General features: G+C 41.9%; 3 protein-coding genes across 3 annotated transcripts; 1 reads left to right on the forward strand and 2 right to left on the reverse strand.

Moving 5' to 3' along the window:
- Window positions 1–380: 380 nt before the first annotated feature.
- Window positions 381–3,128, reverse strand: LOC146526432 (uncharacterized). Its single transcript, XM_085207138.1, has 3 exons — window positions 2,489–3,128; window positions 1,082–2,257; window positions 381–955 (listed from the first exon to the last, which is right to left on the reverse strand). The coding sequence occupies exons 1-3, from the start codon at window positions 3,126–3,128 to the stop codon at window positions 381–383; spliced, it is 2,391 nt and encodes a 796-aa protein (XP_085063264.1).
- Window positions 3,129–3,385: 257 nt separating this feature from the next.
- LOC146526433 (uncharacterized) lies at window positions 3,386–4,614 on the reverse strand. The gene has a single exon (XM_085207141.1). It carries the CDS (start codon window positions 4,131–4,133, stop codon window positions 3,393–3,395), a length of 741 nt encoding a protein of 246 aa, XP_085063267.1. The 5' UTR covers window positions 4,134–4,614; the 3' UTR covers window positions 3,386–3,392.
- An 11,662-nt stretch (window positions 4,615–16,276) lies between these two features.
- On the forward strand, window positions 16,277–21,755 carry LOC146526434 (uncharacterized). Its single transcript, XM_085207140.1, has 2 exons — window positions 16,277–19,703; window positions 21,292–21,755. The coding sequence occupies exons 1-2, from the start codon at window positions 16,277–16,279 to the stop codon at window positions 21,423–21,425; spliced, it is 3,561 nt and encodes a 1,186-aa protein (XP_085063266.1). The 3' UTR covers window positions 21,426–21,755.
- The last annotated feature ends 981 nt before the right edge of the window (window positions 21,756–22,736 follow it).

Consider the following 22,736-nt stretch of genomic DNA (forward strand, 5'->3'; position numbering starts at 1 on the left):
ATATTTTAATGATGACGAGATATTTGTCGAGAAAGAACATTCCAAGGAAAACATACTATTATAGTATCAAAAGGTTTACGGTGAGGAATAATTTTATTTATTATTTCTGAAATTTTTTTCTTCATTTCTTTTTTCTGAGCATTTTTACGCATTTCAGCGGTGAGGAATCATTTTAGAATAGAATAGAATAGAATATACTTTATTGCACACATAAAAGAAATATATAGAAAGAAATCTTTTTTTTCAAATAATTTGTTCTATTAATGGAGAAGCTCTATTTTGGTAATTTAAATTAGATCAGGTTGCCATTTCTAAAAAAAGGATAATAATAATAATAATAAGCCTTTATTGCTGAAAATTACATTTACTTTATTCTAAAACTAAAGTGGTTTCTCTTTTTCAGCTTGTCCTTCGACAAAAGCCTCCTCTAAAGCTTTCCATTTTATTTTATTCTTCGCCACTCGTGTCCATGCTGGTCCAGCAATCTTTTTGAAATCGTCTTCCCAACGTGTAGCTGGTCTACCTTTACTTCTTCTGCTATCACGCGGGTACCATTCTGTAATAAGATGTGTCCACTTCTCTATCCTTTCTCTTAGCATGTGTCCTGTCCACCTCCATTTAAGGCGTTTGTATGTTGTGTATATGTTTTCAAATTTTGTTTTGCTCTTTATAATCTGTAATTTCACCTTGTCCTTTCTTTTCACTCCCATAATGCTTCTCTCCATTCCATTTTGACATATTTTGATTTTTTTAGTTTGTTTATCGTTCAATGACCAGGTTTGACATCCATATGATAAGCATGGCAGAACACATGTGTTAAACACTCTTCTTTTGTCTTTAATAGGCATATCCTTGTCCTTCAACACCTCACTCAATGACCAAAACCGTTTCCAACTGCTTGTTATTCTTCTATCTATTTCCTTTTGCATTGTATCTTCTGTAGACAATAGTTGACCTAGATATATGTATTCATTAACATATTTTATTTCCATTTGTCCATAATTTATTTTAATGTCTATTTTAGCCGAGTTTGTCATAACGTTCGTTTCTGATGTGTTAATTGCTAAGCCTACTTTGGCACTTTCATCTGACAGTTGTTGTAGCATGTGTTCTAAGCTATCTGGAGTCTCCGAAAACAGTATAATATCGTCTGCAAAGCGTAGATGGTTAAGTTTTACTCCATTAATGTTGAGCCCAATGTCATCCCATCGCAAATTTCTAAACACCATTTCTAGAACTGCAGAGAATAATTTCGGTGATATTGGGTCTCCTTGTCTGACGCCTCTTTCGATGGGAAATTCTTCCCCTGTTCTTTCCAGTTTAACTTTGGCGCTACTTCTCAAATAGATTTTCTCTAGTATCCGGATATACTTAGCATGTACTCCCTGGCTTTCTAATGCCTTCCAGATGCTACTATGATCTACGGAGTCGAAAGCCTTGTTGAAATCAACGAACCCTAAGTAGTAAGCCTTATTGTATTCTTTGTACTTTTGAAGGACCTGCCTAACTACGTGAATATGGTCTATCGTCGAGAATTTGCTGCGAAAACCCGCCTGCTCTTTCGGTTGGTTTTCGTCGAGTGCTACAGTAATCCGTGATAATATGATTTTTGAAAAGATCTTATAGATGTTCGACATCAAACTTATTGGTCTGTAGTTGCCTATGTTTCCCTTGTCCCCTTTCTTGTGTAACAAGGTGATAGTGGATTTTGTCCAATCATTAGGAATGGTTTCGGTTGCTAATATATCGTTGAATAAATTCGTTATGATGGGAGCGAGCACTGGCATTGCGTGTTTTATTATCTCATTAGATATTTGGTCTGAACCTGGGGCTTTGTCTAATTTCTGTGTTTTTACAGCCTTCATCACTTCATCTTGTAATATTATGGGTACTAATTCTGAATGTTTAGTTGTTATGTAGTTTTGATCGTCTATCTGTGATGTTTTTTGTCTTTGGTAAAGTGTCCTATAGTAGTCTGTGGCTGTTTTGAGTATCTCTTGCCTATTACTTAAGGCGTGTCCATTTTTTGTTTTTATATTTGGTATTATTGTTTTCTTTTGATTCAATTCTTTTAGGGCTCTCTTGATTCCACCAGTTTTTTTAATAAAAGCTTTTATAGTTCTCTGCCTTTTTATTTTCCTGTCTTTTCTTATGTGCTCGTTTATCTTTTTGCTTAGTTCCGATATTTTCTCTATTGTCTGTTTACTTTTTCCCTTCCGTATAAGTTCTTTTCTCTCACTAATCAATTGCTTTGTTTCTGCAGATAAAATGCTTTCATTTTTTTGTTTGTTTGTTTTATTGATTCCCCCTTTTAGTATACTCAAAATATCATTGTATCTTTCTTGGATTGATTTATAATTGGTTTTTTCGATAGTGTTCATTGCATTTTTCAGGTTGTCAAGGAATGGTTTATTATTTTCAGTGAGTGTTGATGTGGTTTTGTATGTATTATTGTTATTAATGTGTCTTCTTTTTTGTATTCTAATGCCTGATAGTATTGTTCTTATCATTCTATGGTCTGTATTGAAATTAAGCTGGTTTACAGTATTCACATCTTTAAATGCTCTTTTGTTATTGGTTAATATAAAGTCAATTTCATTCATATGCATGCCGCTAGGAGATATCCATGTCCATTTTTTAGATTTTTTCTTCTTGTAAAAGCTGTTTAAAATGCTCAGTTTGTTTTCCATTGCAAAGGTTACTAACCGTTGTCCGTTGTCGCTTCTTTGACCATATCCATGTTTGCCTATTGTATATTCTTCTCCTATGTTGCAGGTCCCTATTTGGGCATTAAAATCTCCCATTACAATAAGATTTTTGCTAGAAATTTGTACTGTTGATTGTAAGTCTTTGTAAAAATGTTCAGTTTTTATGGTATCTTCTTTTTTATTTGTTTCAGTTGGGGCATACGCTTGGATGATAGTCCATGTTTCTTCTTTTCCATGATTTAAAAGTAGTTTAATATTGAGGAGTGCTATTCTTTCATTAATTCCTCTTATTTCTTCTATTCTGCTAGCCAAGTTGTTCTTAACAAGAAAGCCAACTCCATACAGCCCAGGTGTTTCGCCCATGTAATGTAGAAGAAATTTACCATTATGATTTTGAATCCCTTCACCAAGGCGTCTCATTTCGCTTATTCCAATTATATCCCATTTGATATTATCTAACGCCAGTTCTAGTTCTATGAGTTTTTCATCTGTTCGTAGAGATCTCGCATTTAGAGTTGCGATATATATATCTGAATTTGTGTTTCTTTTTCGTTTGATTTTTTTGCTTAGAGGGTTTAGGTCATTTTCCCCCACGAGGACCAGTCGGCTTGGGGGAGAGTTTTGTTTCGTTGTATTTTCATTTTCTTTCCTGATATTTTGTTTAGTTTTCCGGCTCGTTAATTGCTATTGGTTTTTATTAGTTGTATAGTTAGAAAGAGAATTAGATCTATTTCTCATGATATCAAAAGCGTTAGCTCTGTTGTCCTTCGGCGTCCATGTCTGCTGTTTCTTAGGTTGTGCGTTGGTCTGGGGCGATGAAGACAGTTGTCTCTTACGCTTGTCCTTGTTTTCTTTTATAATAAGTTTGTCATATTTTAGGTATGCAATATTCCCCTTCCTCCTCTCTTCCTCCAGTTTTGGTACTAGTTCTTTCCTTTTCTCCAATGTCTCTTTAGAAAAATCATCCTTAATATACATGTCTTTTAAATTCTTTTTATTCTTCATAATTTCACCTTTTTTCATTTCTGATAATAAGGACAGAAGAATTGGTCGAAGTTTTTTATTCTCCCTGTTTATTTTGCCAAGTCGGAACATTTTGTTAATCTCCCATTCTTCTATGTTAATATCTAAATCTTCTTTGAAAATCTTTTTTATTTTTTCTAGTAGCTGAGTGAATGATTTTTCCTCCTCTTTTACACCAAACAAAACCAAATTATTATTTTTCTTCTCCCTTTTCAGTTGTTCTACTTCTTCTTCTAACTTTCTTACATTTGCTTTTAGTTTTTGATTTTCCATAACAATCGGCTGTAATTTTTCTTCCATCCTTTCCATAATTGTATTCGTTATAGACTCTGTTATCGATATTGTTTGCTTCGAGAGTTCAATTTTCATTTTATCGAATAAAAGTTGAAATTGTTCATCCATTTCTACCAAATATTGTTTTGTATATTTAAATATTACGGAAGACGGTAGGTTAAATTTAGACAGAACAAATAAAAAGTTAAAGACAATTTTAATTTGTCACTGGTAACACTGATAAGTCAATGTCAGTTTCAATATAAACTTCCTTTTAATTGTCACTTAAGATAACCTCACTATTGTTCGTTTCACATTCACACTTTGTATTTAGAATAATTCTCGTATGAAAAACCAAGTCTATTATCTCCAGATCTTCTTGACACTTATATTTATTAGATTGTGATAATAACAGCTTCGAAGTGGTACTTTAATATTAAAAAATACGATTAATTGGGGAGTTGCACTGTAACGATGTTTACGCTGTCGTAACCGGAACCGGAACCGGAATATAATCTGCCATATTAGAAATTTCTTAAAATAGGAAGTTCATTATAAGAATGTTCAGAAGGAGGTAAATTTTGATATCATTCAATAGAGGATGGTATATTTAATGAAAATAGGATTATTCGTTGATTAATTATTGATTCTCAAATAATAATAATAATTAAAATTATGGAAAATAATGAAATATATGAACCAAACGAAGAAATAATAGGCCTAGTGTCCGGGGAACCGGCAAGCCAGGCACGCACTGAGGAGGTGCGGGTAGCCGCAATGGAGTTGTGGGAAACTCGGCTGGCAACACCAACTGCCGGCCTGAGGACGATCGAGGCTGTTCGTCCAGTGTTCCGCCAGTGGTTAGCGCGGCGTCACGGCGTCCTAACCTTCCGCATGACACAGGTGCTCACGGGGCATGGCTGCTTCGGGGGTTACTTGTGTCGGATCGCCGGGAGGGAGCCCGACGCTCGCTGCCACCACTGCGACGACTGCCTCGATGAGACGGCCCAGCACACGTTGGAGGTGTGCTCAGCCTGGGCGTCTCAACGTAGCGCTTTGCGCGACGTCATAGGGGACGACCTTTCCCTGCCGGCCGTGGTCAAGGCTATGGCCGGCAACGAGACGTCGTGGGATGCGGTCTCATCCTTCTGCGAGGCAGTGGTGCTCGAGAAGGAGTCGGCGGAACGGGCGAGGGAGGCTTTTGCCGAAGTCGCCATCCGCCGTAAGAGACCGGGTCGCCGGAGGGCGGCACACGATCGCCGCCTTCCGCCCTAATGTGCCAGAGGGCGGTCAGCTTGGGGAAGCTGACCGCCTACCAACCTGGCCCGAGTAGGCGCGCACAGGTTGCTCCCGCGCGCTACTCCGAGCAGGCCGTCGAGGGTGCCCACACACCCTTGACTCCGCGACGTGCCTTGCAGGCTCCCGCCGCCGCGTTTCGCGGAAGACTCACGTCCCCGTGTCTCGCGGCCAGTGGCGGTCGAGAAGGAGCACCGTGAGGTTTTAGTGGGTATTGGGATTGGCCTTCAGCCGGTCCACGAGTCCCACATAACCCGCTCGAGTCCCCACTCGGGCCGGTATCCGTCAAAAGGCCTTGGTGAAAGTTCCTTTAAGGTTTCCCGATCTGCTGGCAACCTTCCTTATCACCGCTAGGCTGTCCACCACCTGATTTTGTAGGTCAGACGCAAGTATGGCTTCGTCCTGCTTTTTCTCGGATGGTAGAGACATGTCCGAGAGCCTGGAGCTAGCCCTGGCCAGTACGGCCGCAGCGCTGTCAGACACCTCCTGTTCTGACCTCAGCGGCAACTCCTTCCTTTCTGCCTCACCGAGACCTTTCCGTCTCCTCAAGGCAACCACTTTTGTCGCCGGTCTATCTGGCTCTCCTTCACCAGAAGACCCCGACTGATCGATCGGCTTCCGAGGCCTCTTCCGCCTGTCCTTCAGGTATTGTGCCCGACTTCGGCAAAAGCCTCCCTCGTCCGTTCCGCTGACTCCTTCTCGAGCACCACTGCCTCGCAGAAGGATGAGACCGCATCCCACGACGTCTCGCTGCCGGCCATAGCCTTGACCACGGCTTGTCACGCCACTTACCGCCAGCACCTTCCCGCGCATTCCCGCGCGTTGGAAAAAATCGGCTTTCGCCACTTACCGCCGGCACCTTCCCGCGCATTCCCGCGGGTTGGAAAAAATCGGTTTTCGCCACTTACCGCCGGCACCTTACCGCGCATTCCCGCGGGTTGGAAAAAATCGGTTTTCGTCACTTACCGCCCGCACCTTCCCGCGCATTCCCGCGGGTTGGAAAAAATCGGTTTTCGCCACTTACCGCTGGCACCTTCCCGCGCATTCCCGCGGGTTGGAAAAAATCGGTTTTCGTCACTTACCGCCCGCACCTTCCCGCGCATTCCCGCGGGTTGGAAAAAATCGGTTTTCGCCACTTACCGCCGGCACCTTCCCGCGCATTCCCGCGGGTTGGAAAAAATCGGTTTTCGTCACTTACCGCCCGCACCTTCCCGCGCATTCCCGCGTGTTGGAAATAATCGGTTTTCGCCACTTACCGCTGGCACCTTCCCGCGCATTCCCGCGGGTTGGAAAAAATCGGTTTTCGTCACTTACCGCCCGCACCTTCCCGCGCATTCCCGCGGATTGGAAAAAATCGGTTTTCGCCACTTACCGCCGGCACCTTCCCGCGCATTCCCGCGGGTTGTAAACCTCCTTGAAGGCCCCTCGGAGCCCGAACGATCGACACCAGTTTCAACTGAATCCGAGTGGGGAAAACTGAAAAAATTGGTTTTCGCCACTTACCGCCCGCACCTTTCCACGCATTCCTGCGGGTTGTATACCACCTTGAAGGCCCCTCGAAGCCCGAACGATCGACACCAGTTTCAACTGAATCCGAGCGGGGAAAACTGAAAAAATCGGTTTTCGCCACTTACCGCCCGCATCTTCCCGCGCATTCCCGCGGGTTGTAAACCACCTTGAAGGCCCCTCGGAGCCCGAACGATCGACACCAGTTTCAACTGAATCCAAGCGGGGAAAACTGAAAAAATCGGTTTTCGCCACTTACCGCCCGCATCTTCCCGCGCATTCCCGCGGGTTGTATACCACCTTGAAGGCCCCTCGGAGCCCGAACGATCGACACCAGTTTCAACTGAATCCGAGCGGGGAAAACTGAAAAAATCGGTTTTCGCCACTTACCGCCGGCACCTTCCCGCGCATTCCCGCGGGTTGTATACCACCTTGAAGGCCCCTCGGAGCCCGAACGATCGACACCAGTTTCAACTGAATCCGAGCGGGGAAAACTGAAAAAATCGGTTTTCGCCACTTACCGCCCGCACCTTCCCGCGCATTCCCGCGGGTTGGAAAAAAATCGGTTTTCGCCACTTACCGCTGGCACCTTCCCGCGCATTCCCGCGGGTTGGAAAAAATCAGTTTTCGTCACTTACCGCCCGCACCTTCCCGCGCATTCCCGCGGGTTGGAAAAAATCGGTTTTCGCCACTTACCGCTGGCACCTTCCCGCGCATTCCCGCGGGTTGGAAAAAATCGGTTTTCGTCACATACCGCCCGCACCTTCCCGCGCATTCCCGCGGGTTGGAAAAAATCGGTTTTCGCCACTTACCGCCGGCACCTTCCCGCGCATTCCCGCGGGTTGTATACCTCCTTGAAGGCCCCTCGGAGCCTGAACGATCGACACCAGTTTCAACTGAATCCGAGCGGGGAAAACTGAAAGAGGGGCCTTCAAGGTGGTAAACAACCCGCGGGAATGCGCGGGAAGGTGCCGGCGGTAAGTGGCGAAAACCGATTTTTTCAGTTTTCCCCGCTCGGATTCAGTTGAAACTGGTGTCGATCGTTCGGTCTCCGAGGGGCTTTCAAGGTGGTATACAACAAGCGGGAATGCGCGGAAAGGTGCGGGCGCTAAGTGGCGAAAAACGATTTTTTCCAACCCGCGGGAATGCGCGGGAAGGTGCGGGCGGTAAGTGCCAAAAACCGATTTTTTCAGTTTTCCCCGCTCGGATTCAGTTGAAACTGGTGTCGATCGTTCGGGCTCCGAGGGGCTTTCAAGGTGGTATACAACAAGCGGGAATGCGCGGAAAGGTGCGGGCGCTAAGTGGCGAAAAACGATTTTTTCCAACCCGCGGGAATGCGCGGGAAGGTGCGGGCGGTAAGTGGCGAAAACCGATTTTTTCAGTTTTCCCCGCTCGGATTCAGTTGAAACTGGTGTCGATCGTTCGGGCTCCGAGGGGCCTTCAAGGTGGTATACAACCCGCGGGAATGCGCGGGAAGGTGCCGGCGGTAAGTGGCGAAAACCATCCTTCTGCGAGGCAGTGATGCCCGCGAAGGAGTCAGCGGAACGGGCGAGGGAGGCTTTTGCCGAAGTCGCCATCCACCGTAAGAGACCGGGTCGCCGGAGGGCGGCACACGACCGCCGCCTTCCGCCCTAATGTGCCAGAGGGCGGTCAGTTTGGGGAAGCTGGCCGCCTACCAACCTGGCCCGAGTAGGCGCGCGCAGATTGCTCCCGCGTGCAACTCCGAGCAGGCCGTCGAGGGTGCCCACACACCCTTGACTCCGCGACGTGCCTAGCAGGCTCCCGCCGCCGCGTTTCGTGGACGATTCTAGTCCCCGCGTCTCGCGGTCAGTGGCGGTCGAGGAGGAGCACCGTGAGGTTTTAGTGGGTAATGGGATTGGCCTTCAGCCGGTCCATGAGTCCCACATAACCCGCTCGAGTCCCCACTCGGGCCGGTATCCGTAAAAGGATTTCCTCATGTTAAAAAAAAAAAAAAAATGTCAGGTTAGGTTGGGGTGCTTGGTCGGATGACCTCCTCGTGTGTTCACCCGCTGTTGGCCCTTTCTCGAATGCTTGTCGTTCGGGGGGGACGAACAGTGTTGCGGACCGGTGCACCCTGGGCGGCGAGTAATTGGTGCCTACAGGATTCGTCCTTGGGTAATGATTGCTCGCTGGCTAATAATCCGGCGTGGTTCTTCGCGTGTCCTCTGTCATGCAGAGGTCACAGTGTGAGGAACCGGAGGGCGTGCGTGGTGTGTACTCACCCTACCGCCACGCAGGTGCAGTGATGTGCCAGCGCCGAATATATCGGAACTCCACTCTTGGTTGCGGTCATGTCTCGTAATCAGGAGTGGAACTGAGGGCCTTGCCTTTACCGGCCGGGCTGCGAGGAAGAAAACCTCTATAAAAAATTACCCCAACCCAAGCGGCGAAGCAGCGCGAGGGGTTCATGGCTGATGGGGAGATCAGTCGCTACTGCTGGTCCCGCCAGGGTACCGGCCGACACCCTGGCGTAATAGGCTTATCCGAGTACAGGGGGCACTGCTCGGATGGACCGTTTTTCCCCCACACTCGTGGGAACAAAATGGAAAATGTTAACTTAAAAACCCAAAATGATGACGTAGGGAGGCCCGAGGAGGGCGGTGATCTGTTGTTGCCCGAGATGGGCGGAGTAGTAGTTGTGCCCGAGAAAGGCGTAGGGAGTACTTTGCTCGAAAGGGGCAAAAGTCCGGCACTTGTGCCAATAGGAGGGGGGTTGAAGGATGCGCGAGTCGTGTTAGAGCGTCTGGACCATGAGGAGGTTGCCTCTATTATAAGAGATAGGTCCAGGTCGTCACTTTCGTCGCGAGGCCGTTTCTGGGCGGCTTCCGAGTCAGACGCCGATGGCGTGATGTCTGTTGGGTCGAACAGCTCCAATGCTATCGAGGGGGCTAAAGCGCAGTTCCGAAAGGACAGAAAGAGGCGCCATCACAGGAAGAGTAACTCTGAATCCTCGGATGCGGATGGGGAGACAGAGACAAGCCGAAAGCGAAGGTTGCTTCGGCCAGAGGGAGTCGTGGTCGTACCAAATATTCCTGATGAGAATATAGGGCTAGCTGCTGGAAAGAAGGCGCTAAACGATGCCAAGCGCGAGGAGCGCCGGCTGAGGGCGGAGGAGGAAGTTGCTGAAATCTCCGCGGCGATACAAACTAGAGCAAGTTCTAGGCTCTCGGATGTGCCCCTGGAACTTTGCGGTGAGGAGCACATGGTCTCCGACTTGCGTAGCCAAGTATCTGATAGCTTGGCTATAATCAATAGAGTCGCCTGCAAGTCGGGGAATCTGAAGGGCACATTTACTAGGGCCCTTAAAGACGCTGCCGGAGTTATCTCTTCTGCCGTTAATACTCTGGCAAAGAGGACGGCATCAGAGGAAGTGGATATCCTCAAGGCAACAAACTCGCGACTGCAGTCGGAGTTGGTGGAGTTGCGGAAGGAGTTTGCCCTTTTGAGAGCGGAGTTGGAGCGGTCTAGAGCATCGGACTTGCGACCCACTCCCACGGAGTCTATTGCTGTGGGGGACATAGTGGGCACTATCGTGGTTCAGAAGCTATTTATGTGATCGGCAACAGTACGTTCAAGCCAATGACAAGTCATCTTCCCTTTGCTCTCTTTCTGCCGGTGTTCCCCAAGGTGGTGTCCTCTATCCTCTCCTTTTCTCCATTTTTATTAATTCAGTTTCCCAAAATCTCTCGCTCTTCCTTTCATCTATATGCTGACGACCTTCAAATTTACTTAGCCGCCCCGTTTGATGATGTTAGTGAGGCTATTCATAAGCTTAACGAAGATTTGCGGAATGTTAGTAGGTGGAGCAAATCTTTTGGCTTAACTGTCAATCCTGCCAAGTCACAGGTCAGTATTATTGGTGGCTCTAAGCAACTAAAAAAACTTGACCAGAATAGCCTCCCTGCTATACAGTTTGGCGGCGTCGATTTGAGCCTGAGTCCATCTATTAAGAACCTTGGTATTATTATAGACAATTCCCTATCTTGGTCAGTACAGATAGCTGAGGTTACCCGTAAATTATTTGCCACTATCGGATCGCTCAAACGATGGAAATATTTCCTACCTATAAAGACCAAAACTGCTCTAGCTCATTCACTACTGTTACCGATTTTAGACTATGCTGATTCGTGTTACCCAGACTTATCTGAGGAACAACTAAATAAACTAGAGCGGTTACAAAATCTATGTATTAGATTTATCTTCGGTTTACGTAAATTTGATCATGTTTCTGATCATCGTCGTCAGCTTGGATGGCTTCCTATCCGACATCGCCGAAATTTCCGCATGCTGACTCTCCTCTATTCTATCCTGTACAACTCTCTCTCTCCCTCCTACTTAAAAGATCGATTTTGTTTCATAGGTGCCGATTCACTTCTTCACCTCCACCTTAGATCCCGTTGTGATAATCTCCTTAAATTACCAACTTCCCATACCCTATTTTATTCTAAGTCTTTTACTATGAAATCTGCAATTCTTTGGAATGAACTTCCTACAGAAGTTCGTCATTCCAAATCTCTATACAGTTTTAAAAATCGTCTGAAAGAGTACTTATTTAATTTAGTATAATAGTTTATCTTTATTTATTTTTTTTAATATTATGTATATATTTTTGAATACGTTTTATGTATGTATGTATATTTGTGTAAGTATATATTGTTTTTTCAATATTTGTATGTATGTATGTATGTATGTTTGAAGTATATAAACATTAAACACATTTTATGTAAGTTTATTTTATATTATTGACTTAGTTTATTATATATTATATAATATTTAATTATATTTCATAAAATTTGCACTGAGACGTTGTCCCCTTTCTCCTCATTACATTTTATCCGTAATGTTTCAAAGGTTGTCTGGTGGAGATTGCTTAAAGCAATAAGACCGCCTTTGTATACGTGTTTTTCTTTAAATTTTATTTGTGTTGTTCTTTCTATATATTTCTTTTATGTGTGCAATAAAGTATATTCTATTCTATTCTATTCTAAAATGATTCCTCACCGCTGAAATGCGTAAAAATGCTCAGAAAAAAGAAATGAAGAAAAAAATTTCAGAAATAATAAATAAAATTATTCCTCACCGTAAACCTTTTGATACTATAATAGTATGTTTTCCTTGGAATGTTCTTTCTCGACAAATATCTCGTCATCATTGAAATATAGTTAATAATACGATAATATATCCAATAAATAATAAGTTTATATTAAAATTATGAAATCATTTTACTAAACCAGTTACTAAGGTTATTACTCCAATAGCTCCTGTTAAGGGTCAAGGTCTATAGTCAACTAAGTGATAGGGATGATTATGATTAGACATTAATTTACTTCTCTAGAATAAAGAGTTCTTAAAATAGAAATTACATAAGATTGAATAATTGCTACGGCAATTCAAGAATTAATAATAAAATTTGAACAATAATTAAAATAATTAATAAATAATTAAGTATATTAATACCTGTATTACTTAATAAAGTTAAAAGTAAATGACCTGCAATTATATTAGCTGTTAATCGAACTGCTAAAGTTCCAGGTCGAATAATATTACTAATAGTTTCAATTAGTACTATAAAAGGTATTAAAATAGTTGGTGTTCCCTGAGGAATTATATGAATAAATATATGTTGTGCATTATTTAATCATCCATAAATTATAAATCTTAATCATAATGTTAAAGATAATGAAAGGGATATATTAAGATGACTTGTTCTAGTAAAAATATATGGGAATAAACCTAAAAAAATACTAAATAAAATAAAAAAGAATAATGAAATAAAAATAAAAGTTGATCCATTAATTCTATTTGGTTCTAATAAAGTTTTAAATTCATTATGAAGTTTATTAGAAATAAAATTTCATAATAAATAATGACGATTAGGAAAAAATCAGAAATATAAAGGAATAAATAATAATCCAATAAATGTTCTAATTCAATTAAATGGGAAATTAAATAAATTTGTTGAAGGATCAAAAATTGAAAAAAGATTATTTATCATTTTCAACAATTTTTTTTGAAATTATTTTTATTAATTTTTTTAAAATTAAAATTATTTTTATAATTAAAAATAAAATAATTTATAATTATAAAACTAATAAAAATAGAAATAAAAAATAATAATGAAATTATTCAATTGATAGGTATTATTTGAGGAATAAAAGAATATTACAAAAAGTAATAATTTAAATTTGACATATTTATGTTATTTATTAACTAATTCTTTATCATTAGAAGTAAATGCTAATTCACTATAAAATGGTTTAAGAGACCAGTACTTGCTTTCAGTCATCTAATGAATAATTATTAATTCAATTAATAAAGTTTTTTATAGGGATTCTTTCAATAACAATAGGTATAAAACTATGATTTGCCCCACAAATTTCAGAACATTGACCATAATAAATTCCAGGACGATTAATAAAAAATCTAGTTTGATTTAATCGTCCTGGATTAGCGTCAATTTTTACTCCTAATGATGGAATTGTTCAAGAGTGAATTACATCTGTAGCTGTAACTAAAATACGAATTTGATTATTTATAGGTAAAATAATTCGATTATCAACATCTAAAAGTTATTTAAATTTTCATTAGATTGAATGAAAAATATATGAATCAAATTTATAGCGGTTGAGATGTGATACCACTATTTAATATGATCTTATTTATTTTACACTAAATGAGTAAAATTAAAAATCCAAATTTTGTGGAGAAATTGTCCAAATTTATTTAACTCACAGATACGTGAAGAGAAAATAATCACAGAAGGAAATAAAGAAATTTAAATAAATACCAATAGAAAATACAAGCTAAACTAGCACGTAATAGCAAGAAGTTAAGGTTGAGAATTGAATGCAAGCTAAGAGAGAAATGGATACACAAGTGAATGTCGCAAGCGATTCTAGCCGACTCTTTAAACGTGGCGATGCTGGCTAGCAGCAAACACGCATAGCAAAAAAACTCGGAACAGGTTTGAATTGTTCCAATGCGCTGCGTGTAGTCTAGTTCTAGTAAATGTAATAATATTAATTTTGAATAAGTAATGTTCCCTACAGTACTCCCCCCCAGAGACCTGGTTAAGGGCGATAGTAGTCTGGAAACTTGACTCTTCTTCCGCTTCTTGTCCGCTTCTCAAGTGTCTGCTCCACGTCAGATTGAGAGATAGCCTTTGGTGCTGTTATTATCCTCTTTGATGCAGGAACGGCCTCTCTCGTAACATATGCGGGCTTGATCCTGTCCACACTAACGTTATTAGGCTTACCACATATGTCTATTTTGAAATATTTAGGAGTCCTCTTGAGAACCTTGTATGGGCCTGCATAAGGTGGTTCCAGTGGTTTGCGGACGTGGTCCTGCCGTAAAAAAACATGTGTTGTCTCTGCAAGGTCAGCTGGCATATAAAAAGGACCTGTCCTATGCCATGACGTGGGCTTCGGTGAGAGTCGTGCCATACCAGCACGAAGACGAGTGACCAGATTTGTGATATCTGCTGTCCTGTAATCCTCCGAGGGTGCAAGAAATTGCCCTGGAAGTCGAAGGGGCTCCCCGTAGACCAGCTCAGCCGCTGAAGCCTGAATATCATCCTTCCAAGCGCTACGGATGCCCAGCAGCACTAAGGGAAGTGCTTCCGTCCAGGTCGAAGAGGGATGGCACATGATAGCTGCCTTCAGCTGACGATGGAGTCTCTCGATCAAGCCGTTGGAAGCTGGATGATACGAAGTAGTCGTAAAGTGATGTGCACCAACCATGGCTGATAGTGCCTTGAAGAGATGCGACTCGAATTGCCGACCCCTATCGGTTGTAATTCGAAGAGGGCAACCAAATCTTGCTATCCAACCAGAGAGAAGAGCGGCAGCACAGGAATCAGCTGTGATGTCCTTAAGTGGGAATGCCTCAGGCCATCGTGTGAAACGGTCGATGACAGTAAGGCAATATCTGAAATCAGACGAAATAGTTAAAGGTCCGACGATGTCGAGGTGGATGTGTGCAAACCTCGATGTAGGAGTTGGAATTGAGGATAAGGGAGCAAGGGTATGACGGTGAACTTTGCTCTTTTGACAAAGTACACACTCTCGTGTCCACTCTCTACAGTCTTTGCGAATCCCTGGCCATACGAATCTCTGTGTAACCAGCCGCACTGTAGCTGTCCTACCAGGATGGCTCAAGCTGTGTGAAGTTTCAAAAACTTGTCGGCGAAACTTCTCAGTAATGAACGGGCGCGGAGAAGACATTGATACGTCACAGTATAACTTCTGGTTACAGTGTGGCAAATCTACCTTAACCAGTTTTAACGATGAGCCTTTTTGAAGCAGACCTAGCAGTTCAGGATCAGTATCTTGAGCAAGTGCTAGAGCCTGGTAATCGATAGATCGACTCACCTCTTCCAGTCGTGACAGAGTATCAGCCACTACGTTCAAACGTCCTGGTAAGTATTGAATAATAGTTGTGAACTGAGAAATATAATCAAAGTACCGATATTGGCGCGGTGAGCATTTCTCCCTGTTAATGTTTGTTAACGCACACATCGTTAACAAGTCTACAACGCGGCGAGGGGAGCGGGCGGCGCGGCTCGACCACTGCGAGCGCGCCATTACTACTTTGACAGCATCACAAGATTACAACGCGATCGCACGCTTTTATTTTTATTTATTTGAAACCTAACCAGAAGTAAACCTATATATATATACAGTCCGCTTTTTAATTTATCTGGGCCTATCTATGGTCCTTCGCGTCCGTCTAATAGGTTATAGTAATAAAAATCGCGTCGTGATCGTAAGCCACGCCACCACACAGCGCGTCCGGAATTCAGCTGAAGGTCATACAGCGGACATCGCAACAGCGAACGCAGCCTACGAGCATCTGGATGCCGCCGCCACACAAGCGTTGGCCACATCAATCGCTGAGGACGAAAAAAAGGGTTTGGTAGCAACAGTTACGTGAGTTCGACCAATTCATTCTATTAAAGTGCACATTCAGTGTCATCATACTCATTATCAAACATTTAGTGAACTTGCTTAATAGCCATCCATTCCCTTTCAAGCATTATACCGTCCATTACAATAAAAAATAAGCAATAATTTATACGTAACTAACTATTGCATCAGATTTTTTTTTCCAATTATAACCTACCTACATTTTACTTTTATAATTTTCTTGCCGATCTTTTCGAAATTTAATTCTTTCTTATCACCAATCATTTCTTTTCATTACTTTATTGCTTTCCAAAAAAAAAAAATTTCTTTGCTAAACAGCTTGCTTACGACAGCTTACATACATTGCTTACATACTTACAGCTTACATCGCCCTGTTCTCAGCGCATCGAGTTAGCCTCACACCGAGGGTAATTTGGTAAAGTTGCGTGATCATCACACTGTGCCTGCCACATTTGCTATCCAATTTAAGTATCGTTCAATTACCTACTTATCTAATTACATAATTTTCATAGAATTTCAATCATGACTGATTCTAACTCAGCCCAAACATCTAACAAGTTCGATGATTATGATTCTTCTCAACTCAATACATACAAAAAAAGGAGATCTAGTCATAAAGGAAAGGTCACAATTTTCAAAAATTATATTGAATCTTTATTAAAATACAATAAACCGTTGTCTGATTTAGATATTATACAATTAAATAATAGATTAGAGTCCTACAAGTCCCTTGCAATTGAATTTGATAAAAACCAAGCACTCATCGACGACATTATTGGGGTTTCAGATGAACAGCTGAAGGAACGGGAGCAATTTGAAATGGAATACCACTATCAACTTGCGCTCGGTATCCAGCTGCTACGAGACAATGAAACTGCTTGCGTCAACGGGTCTGTAGTACAAACTCCAACTGCAAGTGAATCAGCAACTAAAGCATTTATTAAATTACCCACCATTGACCTTCCACACTTCTCAGGGGAATATCAAAATTGGCTCGAGTACAGAGATACCTTTGAATCACTCATACACAAAAACAAATCAATAGATAATATTCAAAAGTTTCACTATTTGCGTGCATCTCTGCAAGGTGAGGCTTCAGAAGTTATTAAATCATTAGAAATGTCATCAGACAATTACCGGGTAGCATGGGAACTTATCACAGATAGGTACAACAACACTTCTCAACTAATACACAATCACCTTCACGCAATATTCACCATAAAAAACATTGAAAAGGAATCTGCAACATCACTCAGACAATTACTAGACACAGTAAACAAAAACCTCAGAGCACTTAATAATTTAGGCGAACCCACAGTAGATACAATGTTAATTTATCTTATTACCTCCAAATTAGACATCGCAACAATCAGATATTGGAATGAAACAATTAAAAAAATTACAAGGGATAAGCCTATATTTCAAGATTTAACAACATGTATTAGTGATCATTCCCTTCTTTTACAAAATATTGAAGACGCTAAAAACATACATAAATTAGATTTAAAACCACAATCATCCAAATCAGACAATAAAGATAATAAACATTCTCACATTCCTTGTCCCTTGTGTAAAGGTCACCATTATCTATACGCTTGTCCACAATTTAAACAAATGACAGTGGAAAAGAGGATAGAAAAGGTGTCCAAGTTTTCCAACTTCTGTGCGAACTGCTTGCATAACGGTCACGAAACAAAATCTTGTCGTGGCGGAGCATGTAAATACTGTCAACAGAAACATAACACTATGCTACACATACATAAGGAACCATCCAAGGACACTGCGCACACTACACTCGCTAGTAACAGTAATTCACAACACACCTCAGTTTTACTTTCCACCGCCGTAGTACAAGTCATCGCCAGTGATGGAAAACCACACTTGGCGAGAGCATTGCTGGACAGTGGAAGTACCTCCTGTTACATCACAAATAATCTGGGTACAAAGCTCAATCTCACTTTCGAACCCATTCGCGGTACAGTCTCAGGCATAAATCAACAACATACAAAAATTTTTCATCGCACAAATGTTATAATAAAATCATATAATAGTTCTTTCACAGCCAATTTGTCATGTTTGGTACTTGATACAATAGCACATTCATTACCTCACATGCGCATCGATCCACAAGGTTTAAATGTACCTAAGCATATAAAACTAGCCGACCCTCAGTTTTATGAACCCGCCCCAATTGACTTATTGCTAGGCGCCGACATATTCTGGCAAATAATTGGTAGGGGTCAGATTCATTTAGGTAAACAACAGCCTACACTACACGAAACTGAATTAGGCTGGTTAGTTTCAGGGTCAACAACAAACAACAACAAACACACAAACAGTTGTTTTTTTAATAACGACAATTCAGATCAGTTATCCCGCTTTTGGGAGTTAGATAGCTTATCTAATTCTCAAATCAACGAACCCTGCGATTCAGATGCTTGCGAAATCATTTTTAGTCAAACAACCACAAGACAAAGTGATGGCAGATTTGTTGTCACTATTCCATTCAAAAAATCACCTGAATGCTTGGGTGATTCATACTATCAAGCCAAAAAACGGTTTTATTCCGTAGAAAACCGTATGAATTCAGATTCTACACATAAACAACAGTACTCAAAATTCATAACAGAGTACATACAACTAGGTCACATGACTTTAAACAAACATTCACAGAAAAATAAATTCATTCATTCAGAACATAATAAATCAATCATACAATCAGGTGCAGACAGCACCAACACAAACATACAGCGCTCACCTGTGTACTACCTACCACATCATGGTATTATACGTGAGTCAAGCACCACAACAAAATTCAGATCAGTGTTCGATGGTTCCGCAAAAACATCCACAAAGCTATCGCTCAACGACATTCAGTTTGTAGGACCTGTTGTCCAAGACGATCTTATTTCTATACTCATACGCTTTCGTCAACATAGATATATAATATCAGCTGATATAGAAAAAATGTTTCGCCAAATATCAGTGGTGGAACATCAGCGGCCCTTACAACAAATCGTATGGCGATACAATCCAACGGAACCCCTGCAGACATACACGCTCAACACTGTCACATATGGCACGGCATCGGCGCCGTACCTAGCAACACGCTGCATCAAACAAATAGGCCTAAATTGTCAAAACACACAAAATCATTCAGACAATTATGATCACAAACTGGTCTCCGAGATCATCTTGCATGATTTTTATTGTGATGACCTCTTGACGGGGACAGATGACGAGCCGGTACTATTAGAAATTGCTAATGGAGTTTTTTCCGAATTAAAGAAATATCAATTTCCACTTAGAAAATGGCTGTCTAACTGTCCGCCCGTTCTTGAAAAACTAGGTTTTAATGATTCAGACAACACAACAGTTAATCTTAGTTCTAACGACCCATCAAAAACATTAGGCATTTTATGGAACATTCACAGCGATACAATTTCATACACAGTACATTCAGAATTTGCATCACATAAGCAAATCACAAAACGCACAATTTTATCCACTATAGGTCATATTTTCGACCCACTAGGTCTCATTAGCCCTTGCATACTCGAGGCTAAATTACTAATGCAACAGATGTGGATAAATAACATCAGTTGGGACGGTGAAATACCGGTTTCAATACAACAACAATGGGCGAAGTTCGTAGAATCGTTATCTTTTATAAATCAATTAACTATTCCTCGGCGTGCATTCCGTGACTCGTCGCGCGATAACATTGAACTCCACATTTTTTGCGACGCGTCGCAACAGGCGTATGGTGCGTGCGTATACATACGTACCTACACATCAGACGGCAATATCAGTGTTCAATTGTTAATAGCCAAGGGACGGGTGGCTCCTTTAAAAGCACTTACCATACCGCGACTTGAATTATGTGCCGCGTTCACCGGTGTTCATTTAAGTATTAAAGTTTTAAACTCACTACGCAATATAAACAAGTGTAAGTGTTATTATTGGAGTGATTCGATAATTGTTTTATCCTGGATAAATTCACCTACACACAAACTACAAACATTCGTCAAACACAAAGTCACAGACATACTCAAACATACTGATCCACAGTCATGGTACTATGTACCAACCAAACAAAATCCAGCAGACATCATCACAAAGTGTACCAATGCACAACAATTACTTCACACACCTTTATGGTTTTCAGGACCTGACTTTTTAAGGAATGATGATAATCACAGCTGGCCTGAACAACCAGGGCATCTCAGCGTATCTGACCTTCCAGAAGTCCGGTCGCAAACACATCTCACGCACATAGATGTACTTAACAGTAATTCATTTGTTAACAAATACTCAAATTTCAACAAACTTACACGCATCGTAGCTTACATACTTCGATTCATTCATCATTGCAAACATAAAAAACAATCATACAACAATAATTGCAGTACAAATAAACATCAACAGGTGTGTCAAATAGGTGACGTCATGCCCTTATCAACTAGTGAACTTAATTTAGCTAGGTATCAGTTAGCAAAGATAGTACAATTAGATTTCTTTTCTGACGAATATCAACTATTATTACATAACAAACAGTTATCTGCAACACATAAATTAAATTCACTTAATCCTTTCATAGGAGATAATCAACTCATTCATGTGGGCGGAAGGTTAGCACAATCGCCATACAATTACGATCGAAAATTCCCTATCCTTCTACACCCAGCTCATCACATTACTAAAATCATATTCGCAACCTATCACATCACACTTTTACACGCTGGCCCACAACTGTTGTTGTCACACATACGTCAAGTTTTCTGGCCAATTTCTGGTCGCAACCTGTAACACCTATCATGGGACAGTTACCTGAACAGAGACTGCACGCAAACTTTATATTTAGTGACGTAGGTGTTGACTACGCTGGGCCAATTATGATCAACAACCGTAAGGGGCGTGGAAGTGTGCTTATCAAATCTTACATTTGTGTTTTCGTCTGTTTTGTAGTCAAAGCGGTGCACTTGGAGTTGGTTACAGATCTGACGACAGAGTCTTACATAGCAGCAATTAACAGGTTCATTTCTCGCAGAGGTAAACCTAATAACATTTACTCAGACAATGGGAAAAATCTGGTGGGTGCTGCTCGTGTGATCACCAACTTTCTCAAAAATCACAGTGAGTCAATTTACAGTTGTGCTGCAGAACAAGGTGTGAACTTCCATTTCATTCCCCCATATACACCCCACTTTGGGGGTCTATGGGAGAGCACTGTTAAATCAGTAAAGCATCATCTCAAAAGAGTACTAGGGATGGCACACCTCACATATGAGGAAATGTACACATTACTAGTCCAAATAGAAGGCATTCTCAATTCGAGGCCTCTCACGCCTCTTTCATCCGATCCATCTGATCTCTCAGCCCTCACTCCTTTCCATTTTTTAATTGGTCGTACTCTAACTGTGCTACCTCATCCACGGATGTCCGACTGCGACCCGGCACGGTTGCCGCGGCATCAACGGGTCGAACTTCTGCGCCAGCATTTTTGGAGACGCTTTAATAAGGAATATATTTCTCAGTTACACCAAAGGACGCGCTGGCATCGTTCACAAGGCGGGCTCACAGAAGGCTCGCTGGTCATCGTAAAGGACGAGGCGCTGCCGGTGGCACAATGGCCGCTGGGACGTATAATCAAGCTGTATCCGGGAGCTGACGGAGAAACTCGAGTAGCGGATATCAAGACAATGGCCGGGACGATCAGAAGGGCTTTTCATAAGATATGCCCACTACAAGATAGACCATCGGACTGAACACGACGCATTCTTACATCAGCTGGGCTGGCCTTTCCATGGTGGCCTGGGAATATGTTAACGCACACATCGTTAACAAGTCTACAACGCGGCGAGGGGAGCGGGCGGCGCGGCTCGACCACTGCGAGCGCGCCATTACTACTTTGACAGCATCACAAGATTACAACGCGATCGCACGCTTTTATTTTTATTTATTTGAAACCTAACCAGAAGTAAACCTATATATATATACAGTCCGCTTTTTAATTTATCTGGGCCTATCTAATGTTGAATGCATATGTGAGAGGTTTATGATCCGTGTGAATCACGAAGTTTCGAGCCTCAACCATGTGTCGAAAATATTTAATGGCTTCATAAATGGCTAACAGTTCTCTGTCGTAAGGACTATACTTCTTCTGCGCAGATGTTAATTTTTTAGAAAAGAAACCAAGAGGTTGCCATACGTTATTAACACGTTGTTGAAGAACTGCTCCAATTCCGACATCAGAAGCATCAGTGGCAATAGCTAGCTCTGCAGAAGGATCTGGGTGAGCCAGTAATGTGGCTTGAGATAAACAAGTCTTACATTTTTGAAAGGCTTCCATCATCTCCGGCGTCATAGTGATCGGCTTAGCTCCTTTCATCTTAGGTCCTAGAAGCGCAGCATCTAATGGTGCTTGGATATTTGCGGCATCGGGAATAAAACGCCGATAAAAATTGAACATACCGAGGAAACGTCGTAATTCCTTAGCAGTTTTCGGCACACTGCACTCCTCTATGCTCTTTACGTTCGTCTCTAAAGGTTGAGTCCCAGAACCTGACACTAGGTAACCAAGAAATTTTACCTGTCGCTGCCCGAAGACTCACTTGGATGTGTTTATCAAAACACCATAATCTTTGAGCCTGGTGAAGAGTAATCTGATGTGGCGCTGATGTTGTTCTTCAGAACTGGAAAATACCAAAATGTCGTCTAAGTAACCAAAACAAAAGTCATCAAAATCACGTAGCACTTCGTCCATGAACCTCTGAAAGGTTTGTGCTGCATTGCGCAGTCCGTAGGTCATGTACGGGAACTCGAAAAGTCCAAAAGGAGTTATAATGGCTGTTTTGTGGATATCATTGACGTGTACTGGTATTTGATTGTACGCCTTGACTAGATCGATAGTTGAAAATACTGTACAACCAGAGAGTTGGTAGGAAAAATCCTGGATATGGCGTATCGGATACCTGTCAGG

Source organism: Heliconius melpomene, unplaced genomic scaffold (genome assembly GCF_056956725.1).
Source record: "Heliconius melpomene rosina isolate 202511_hmr_F unplaced genomic scaffold, ASM5695672v1 ptg000038l, whole genome shotgun sequence".
NCBI lineage: Eukaryota > Metazoa > Arthropoda > Insecta > Lepidoptera > Nymphalidae > Heliconius > Heliconius melpomene.